The sequence below is a fragment of the Pinus tabuliformis genome, chromosome 5_2 (assembly GCF_031772625.1).
Source record: "Pinus tabuliformis cultivar Carrire ecotype Pingquan chromosome 5_2, CPIR1, whole genome shotgun sequence".
Lineage (NCBI taxonomy): Eukaryota > Viridiplantae > Streptophyta > Pinopsida > Pinales > Pinaceae > Pinus > Pinus tabuliformis.
Genome location: NC_142306.1, coordinates 561923730 through 561932833, shown reverse-complemented (window position 1 = coordinate 561932833; position 9104 = coordinate 561923730). Strand labels below are relative to the sequence as shown.

General features: G+C 35.6%; 1 protein-coding gene across 1 annotated transcript in view; it reads right to left on the bottom strand.

The window, feature by feature from the left end:
* Positions 1 to 258: 258 nt before the first annotated feature.
* Positions 259 to 9104, bottom strand: part of LOC149160206 (Optic atrophy 3 protein (OPA3)) — a 97601-nt gene continuing 88755 nt past the window's right edge. The window contains exons 4-5 of the mRNA XM_089436666.1: positions 1068 to 1254; positions 259 to 460 (exon numbers count right to left, since the gene is read on the bottom strand). Of these exons, the coding sequence (XP_089292792.1) occupies positions 1087 to 1254 (168 nt within the window). The 3' untranslated portion in view covers positions 259 to 460; positions 1068 to 1086. The remainder of the gene's footprint in view (positions 461 to 1067; positions 1255 to 9104) is intronic.

The window sequence follows — 9104 nt, the reverse complement described above, 5'->3', positions numbered from 1 at the left end:
TATTATGCACCTCATATGATGTACCGACCGCTGATTATAGGAATGGCTAATCTGCCTCAAAGTTTGAAAGTTAATAAAAATCTTTGCTATTCTAGTATATAGAAAGAGTTGTACATAAACTGAAATCGATATCTTCGCGTACTAGCACTAAGCCTGCATATTACTTCATTGATAGCAATGTGATTAGCAAATCTTTTTTTATTCATCTAAGCATGTGTTGCGTGATTGTTAGAGTTTGTTATTACAGCTTCTTGATCCTCAGAAATACCAGATGAAGGGAAGTTTAGTATATAAAAATTACCCACAGATCACATGCAAACCCGCCATACCCATTAAATCTAAGAACGGCAGACCTGCTTGAAGGCATCTTCAAGGAGTAATCCACCTGAATCTTTCACTAACGGAGCTATTTCTTCCGAGCTAATCAAGGCAGCAAGTTCTCAATTTGGCCATAGATGGACTGAAAACACATGTAAAACCATTTTAAATAATTAAGTGTCGTAAATAACAGTAACCAAAATGGGCATTAATGGTGGTTATTGAAGGGTCATAAATAACAGTAACTAAACTGGGCAATAATGGTGGTTATTATTTATAATTGTATTTTACAATATTGTTACTGACGATAATTTTGTACCAATAATTTGACATGTCTGAGCTCGAAAATTATGGTCAAATGACCTTTCTTATCAGCACCTTCAAAGTTCAAACTAAACATACATTGAGAAAATGCTACATCTTTGAGCTGAAAGAAAATTGCTCAATCGACTGATACATAAAGTGCAACGTGAGTTCAGTTTCTTCGATTTCTATTTTCCTGTAATCCAAAACATTTTTTCTGGCATATTTTTTCTTATTCAATGAAGCACTGCTACATGAGTGCTTCTAGATATTGCAAAATGCCATTTGACCACTAAAATTGAGGCCAATTTTCACAATTACGAACAAGGTTAAAGCTGGGCAAGATGAGCTATTTTATCTCTCACATGAAGAATAGCAAGAAAAGGCACTTGAGATCTGAGTGAGTAAAAAAATAATCATTATAAGCGTTACACAAAGGCAAGAACCTTTTGAAGGTAGCATGCATCATGCAGGTGTTGCTTGTGTTTGACTTTTCCCTTCATTTCCCTCATTTTTTCGGAGGCTTAAAATTCCAGCAATTCCACGCCCCCTTGTATGGTACTCTAACTCGTCAACTCTTTGCTTCAGAAGCACCAATTCCCGTGCCAAATCATCATCTCTTTGCCTCAGTGCCTGATGATAAGATAGACATATCAGATTTAACAAATTAATATCACCCTGAAATGCCTCTATAAGATAGATAGGGGCATAAGAGGTTAATAATGGCATCCAGTGGCTAAACTTAAACAATCGCAGGGAGAAATACAACACATTCAACCAGCTGTTGAGGGTACCATTCCCCTCAATACGTTAATCTAGCAAATAAAGTCAAGGAGAACAACACACACTTTAGAGGCACCGATGCCATGTGGCCCTCTATCATTTATCAACAAATTGTTTGTCCACTTGAAAATAAAGGATTTCGGCCCTGTTATTTACAACTGTAGATCGAGAGAAAACATAAACTGAGTTCGCAGTAGAATTAATAACATTATTGTAGAAGAAACCAACTATGCAGACAAGCATTATCGCCTTACCAGTTTAGAAATGTTAGCATGTTAGAGCAAGCAGCTAGAACAGATATCCATCTTACTCAGCCCTGATTCAGATCCAGATGTATGGATTTCGAAGTTCCACGTACATAGGCCCTTGCTACAAAATAGTAAAATACGCACGGCCAGCGATGGTGAGCATATGTCAGCAGCCACCGTCCACAGATGATGCTCAACCATTAAGATTCATGTGATCAAGGGGCAATTTGCATGCACGCTCTCCACTCCCTAAACTACTGTTCTAAAAGACTAAATAAGGGAAGCATTATGAAATCATTACAGTGAAGAGATATTCCCCAAGCCTGAAATAATGAAAAGTTAAAACTTACAATGCAATGGAATTTAATTCTGGAATATAATGCAACTAGGGAGATCTGTTTTCTTGAATTGACAAGAATACCAAGGAGAAACCAGTGATAGTCGAGTGATAATATTTCACCTATGTTGTACGAATCTCCAAAAATATGGCAATGTTGTGAGCGTAAGGACAATAATCAAAAATAGTTAAACGGTTTATACAATTTTATTAAAAACATCGATCATATGTATTAAAGAAGTTTTAAAAATATTTTAAAAAGAGATAATATAGAATTTAAAATGATTAATATATAGATATGGGCTTATAAGTTTAAAATCAGACAGGTAGAATATGTTTGCCTTTAGACTTTAGAGTCAAATCACTATGCAAAAATAGACCTTTAGTCTCACAAACAAAAAAATCTCACACACTCATTTGGTGTCTAACTTGACCATAAACTTAAAAATGAATATATATATATATATATATATATATAACTTTATTTATGAAATATATATATATATATATATAATTTTATTTATGAAATATTTTAATAATTACATAGAGACCGTTTATAAATAATCTAAACCTCTATGATATAGATAAGAAATTAACCTATCAGAATAATACACACACTTGTGCCAAACAAATATAAATTAAAAAAACAAAAACAAAAAAAAGAAAAGAAAAAAAGAAAGTTGTGTCCTATGGTAAGGTTTGGTATTTCCCACTAGATCCTATGGGCTCTTATTACTCTTTAACAAGAAAACTATAACCACACTTACCCCTGAATCCTGTGCATCGACCTGTTGCCATTGGGAGACTTTGTGGGGCATTGGTGGATGATATGAGTAAGGTATGCGAATTGGGAAGAATGGATAGCAGCTGGAGGAGAAAGATCTCTCGTAGTGAATTGAAAACCGGCAAAGGGATTTGGTGTCTAACTTGACTATAAACTTAAAAATGAATATATATATATATATATGATATATATATAACTTTATTTATGAAATATAAATATATATATATAATTTTATTTATGACATATTTTAATAATTATATAGAGACCGTTTATAAATAATCTAAACCTCTATGATATAAATAAGAAATTAACCTATCAGAATAATACACACTTGTGCCAAACAAATATAAATTATGAAAAAAAAAAAAAAAAAAAAAATTAATAATACACACTTGTGCCAAACAAATATAAATTATGAAAAAAAAAAAAAAAAAAAAGTTGTGTCCTATGATAAGGTTTGGTATTTCCCACTAGATCCTATGGGCTCTTATTACTCTTTAACAAGAAAACTATAACCACACTTACCCCTGAATCCTGTGCATCGACCTGTTGCCATTGGGAGACTTTGTGGGGCATTGGTGGATGATATGAGTAAGGTATGCGAATTGGGAAGAATGGATAGCAGCTGGAGGAGAAAGATCTCTCGTAGTGAATTGAAAACCGGCAAAGGGGCAATGAATTAATAGTAATAACAAGTCCATCCAGCTCATCACCATTCGCACCATTGTAACAGGACTTCGTCGAAACCAAGCCACCTGTCTCACCTTAGTGGTCACAGTTCAACACTCACAGAGGCTCTCCCCAACACACTAAGGGCCTCTGTGCACTCTCAAACCTAGGAAACGCAGATAAAGTAGTATCGAGAGTAGCCACTCTAATCTCCTAGGAATGCAACAACTTCGGGAACAGGTTTCCTACAGGCCAAGAGAGTAGTTTCATGTAACCAAGTATTTCACCCATGCACATGGAATATGGAGATATTATCTTGTAGTAATGGATTCTGGATACGATTATGATGGGCTAGCTCGAGTGATCGAGTGTCCTAAAGTACAAATAGGAAGTTGCCTTCGTGGTGTACTTGATCGTGTAAACCTCATTTGATATTTCTGTTTAGTCATGCTAAGTTTACATCAAATACTTTACACCAAGTACAATCCTCAAGTACATTAAGTCTACACTGACATTTTACATCCTTAAAATAGAGAAAAGTGTGCAAGAATTTCTTGACATCCATATTTCAAAAGTACCCAAAAATATTCTAAGAACGATCTGCCAACACTAACTTAGAGGTTTGATTTATTTAGATTATCTCAGCTTGGTTTCTTCAACAAGTCCACATACCTTCTGTTATTTGAGATAGAAAACATTAAGTCTACATACTTTTTGTTCTTTGAGATAGAAAACAATGAGAAACTAACATTTAAAAAGCTGATGCGGTATTAAAACCAGCATGCAATCCTTACTAAATTCATGTAATTAATATCAATTACTGAAGGATGGGAAGTGCACATACCTTCTGTTCTTTGAGATAGAAAACATTAAGTCTACCTACTTTTTGTTCTTTGAGATAGAAAACAATGAGAAACTAACATTTCAAAAGCTGATGCGGTATTAAAACCAGCATGCAATCCTTACTAAATTCATGTAATTAATATCAATTACTGAAGGATGGGATTGAGATAATGAAAGCAGATTAAAAAAATACAAAGCAATTTTAACATGTCAAAAAATTGTCATAAGAAAAAATGTCAATGCAGACAAATATTAAGCACTAGTAAGTTAATCATTGGCTCACTGCCTTTAATTTTGTCTGTTGGATAAAAATATAGTGATATTCAATAGACAAGATTAAAAGACAATAAACCAATGATTGGCTTCCTGCATGGTACTTAATATTTGTTGTGTGCATTTGTATGCCTAATTTCCAATTCCACTTTAAACAATTTGAGGAAAAATATAAAGTACCGAATATTTGTTTGTCATTGATTTATTGTCTTTTGATTTTGTCCATTAAATATCAATTTATTCTTATCCAATAAATAAAATAGAAAAACACTAAACCAATGATTGGTTTACTGCATAATGCTTAATATTTTCCATATGCATGTGTATAATTAATTTCCAATTCCACTTTAAACAATCATAAGAAAAATATAAAATACTGTAAGCTACTGAATACTTGCTCAAAATCATAATATTTTATCTAACTTTTTTGATGCACCAACCTACTTTTATTGTAAGTATGTAAAAATACATTCCATACTTAGTGTTTGCATGTGGAGGATGGCATCAACATGAAATTAGACATCCTCCCAATTTACTAGAACCCTTATCTTTTATCTCAACTATAATTAGAAAAAGTCAGTTGATGGATTTTTAGTTCAATATATGTGCTTTTAAATCTAAATGTAAGAATTGGTTTCGATATAATCAATGTACATAGATAGAAACACGATGATTTTACTGAGACTAAATTTGGTTTTTATTAGACTTTCAAAAGGATCAGAGATTATTTTGAATTTTTTTTAAATTGTATTTTTGTGCTCAAATAATTTGAGAAAAGCGTTCCAAGATTACCATAGTTTTAATATTTTCAAAAATTAGGAATGTTGATATCATGACAAATATTTTTAAGTTCGAATTTAATTTGAGTATACACAAGGCATTTTAAAAGAAAGTGTTTTTCATCTTCAACCCACTTGGTGTTATAGATGGCAAATTCTTTTTGTCCTCAATGATTCGAGAATTCTTCAATGCCCAATTTCACTATGCCGGTCATGAAAATTTACTCTTTTTTTAGCAATGTTGATTTACTTTTTTACACTAATCAACATCGAGAAGTACTTTTGATTTTCTAGATTATGGTCGATGACCTCTTTGTAGTATCTTAATTTTCTTTTATCCTCTAATTCTTTCTCACACGAAGGATTCACTTTAAATTTAAATGTAATAATATTTTTAATATTAACAAAATTTTGCAAAATGACTTTTTGTATTCATCAATGTTTTAACCAACACTTGCATCTTTATGCCATCCCCGCTTAAGCAGTTGGTGGTTTTGGCTGGTGTTTGAACCAATTTTGGAAAACCTCTTGTCATCAATATTGTTTATCATGTTCTTATATATTAGATACTTAATCATAGTCATGCTCTCAATGGAGGAAAGATTTTGTTGACACCTAATCCTCTGCGGTTGTGTGAACCTGGAATGTAAACAGTCATCAGAAGATGAACTGAGCAGTCACATTCTTGTATATAACAATAGCTACCTAATGTAATAAATCGAATCAGTTTTCTGAGTTTTCTGCCAAACTGGAGTTACTCCTGGCCTAACATGGTATCGGAGCCAGTTCTAAAAATAGTTGTAACTCCCTTCATCTCTGCCACTGCCTCTATCTTGAGCGCTGCCACTGCCTCTGTCCTGAAATAGTCTGCCACTGCCTCAGTCCTGAGCGCTGCTCTGCCTCTGTCGATGGCCTGACATGCCCAGAGATGCGTTGGTGCCTCTATGCAGACCTGTCCAAGCTCATTTCGCTCTCACGTGACCGAGTTGCGAATTCTCTCATACACCCAATGCCCATGCCCTTGGCCAAGGAATAACCCTGTATTACGAAATTGTGCGACCTGTTGACAGTGTTGGTAACTGATCTCGAGCTCGAAGGCGAGCCATCGCCGTTCTCAGGGATTCCATCCTGCATTATCGACGGAAATCTAGAGCCGAACCATGATTCTGAGTACGTGGGCTTAAATGTGAAGTCAAGGGACGATTGCTTCAAGCGTTTGTATATTCCAGATTCTGAGTACGCGGGCTTAAATGTGAAGTCAAGGTATAATCGTCCGCATCGTAGACAGTACTTCATTTAATTTAATTTCTTTGACGTATTGGTGAAGGCTTTCCGGAAAGAGAGCATAGCTATCGCCAGTGGAAGTGGGAGTTCCAGAACGGAGAAGCCTCCTTGTACGCCGCTGAAAACTGGACAGAATCCTTTCTTTCCCATGTGGGCTGCAACGCAAGTCTTGAAAGTTTAAATGAATTCTCAGTGCTGACGGCAAGGTCACAACGTTTTGAATGCGCAGTCGTATTAACGTTTGAGTGTTGAATGCGCAGTGGTATTATCGTTTTGATGTTTGAATGCGTTTGCATTAATGTTTGAATGCGTTTGCATTATTAACCCCGTTGAATTAAAGCTGAAAACTTCTGATAATCCCCATTTCTAAACAGCTCTTTGACCAGATCAGCCAGTGCACTGAACTTGGGCATCGAGCATCACTTTATGTATCCTTGCATTATTTTCCAAAAGAGCTCCCAAAATACCTGATGCAACCATAACATCGCCGCATACATTATGTAGAATTACTTGACCAGAATGCTCCTGAGTTCCAAGACTCGAAACTATGAACAGCAGCCGCTCTTCGGTGGAATAGGCTGACTCCCACCAACATTCACTGTGCCAGATTTGCTGATTTGCCATCCTCTTTTTTATCTCTGATGCCATGGTCATAAATGCTTCTTCAACATTAGTGGCATTCTTTGCACTTGTCTCGAGAAAAGGAATCCCACTAAAAGAAAATGAAAGGGGAGGATATTTTATAAATTTTGGAGACATTTGAAGAAAACTTAGTGCATAAAGAATTTGAAATCTGTTGCCCTTTTGAGTACAACTTCACTATATATCAGCAAAATGTTTTTTTTATCAGCAGAAGTTTTTTTATCAGCAGAAGTTTTTTTCATCAGCAGAAGTTTTTTTATCAGCAGAAGTTTTTTTATCAACAGAAGTATTTTTTACAGAATGCATTCAATCATCTCTATGGTAGGAATAGTTCTCACTGGCAAGGAGAACTATCCTGAATGGTCCCGGATGATAAAACACACCCTCATCTTCAATGAGTTGTGGAAAGGAGTGTGTGTCAAAGAAGGAGACAATGACCCAGTGCAGCCTACATCAGACAAAGAGCTCGTCATTTGGGAAAACAAGAACAGCAAAGCCTATGCATTAATCGCAGCATCTGTAAATGAAGAAGTAAGTCGCCATATTTCATCATATTCAACTGCCTTTGAAGCTTTACAAAAGCTGAAAGAACTCTATGACTCACATTCTGCACTTGAAGTTGTTCAGCTCATGATTAAACTCTTCACTCTTGAACTGAAAAATAATGATCCTCTAGCTCTTGCATCTGAAGTAAAATCTATAATGCATGATATTAAATCCACTAAGGTTGAGCTGGATATCCCTCTTATTGCTTTTCTCAAGGCACTCTATCCTACCTACTCCAATTATCTTGAGTCTTTACAAGCAAATGGAAATCTTAAAGATATAACATTTGACTCTCTTGTGAAAAAGTTTGCTGAAAGAGAGAAAGCCTTTGGAAAGAAGATAGCCCCTGAATCTTCTGAAGAGACTGTGTGCCTTGCTCATAAAGAAAAGCATCCTGCTCAAGATTCTACAAGAGGAAGAGGTGGACGAAGAGGAAGAGGAAGATACTTCAGAGGCAGGGGGGGCAGACATTCTCAAGGAGAAAAGGCAGATCTGCATTGCATTCGCTGCAAACGAAATGGATCACATGATGCTTCTACATGCAAGCTACCATGGGACAAAATTGAGCAGAAAAGAAACCAGCAGAAAGGTAAAACTGATGATACAGACAAAGGTAAAGCACCTGAATCCGCTCACTATATTGAGGCACAATGTAACATTGGAGTAAATGAAGATTTGTTTAATGCTTCACTTGCTTCTTCGAAAAATGATTGGTTGCTTGATTCAGGAGCAACCTGTCATATGACTCATAGAAAAGATTTTTTTTGAAGATTTCACTGACAATGTTGATGGAGCAGTATACTTTGCAGATCAGTCAAAAATCAAGCCATCAGGGCTTGGCACAATCAGGCTTAAACTGCCTGGTCTTCCAGACTTTCTTTTGGATCATGTTCTATATCTCCCACAGCTCAAGAGAAACTTGCTGTCCTTGGTCCACATCCGCCAGCAAGGTCACTCCATTCATATGTTTGATGGCAAGCTTGAGGTAAGAAAAGCATCTGACCACTCACTTGTCATGAGGGGAATAGAAGAAGAAAGACTTCTCAAACTGCAAGGAACCTCTGCTCATGCACAACATTTCTCATATATTTCTCATCATGAAGAAGGTACACTTCCATCAAGTTTATTATGGCATGCTAGATTTGAACATTTAAACTATGACAGTCTCCGCTTATTGAAGAAAAATGGTGTTGCTGGTTTGCCTACAATTCCTAGGAAACATAAGCAATGTGATGCTTGCATTCTAGGAAAGCATAGCAAACAGTCTTTTCATGATTCACATTCAAGAGCACATA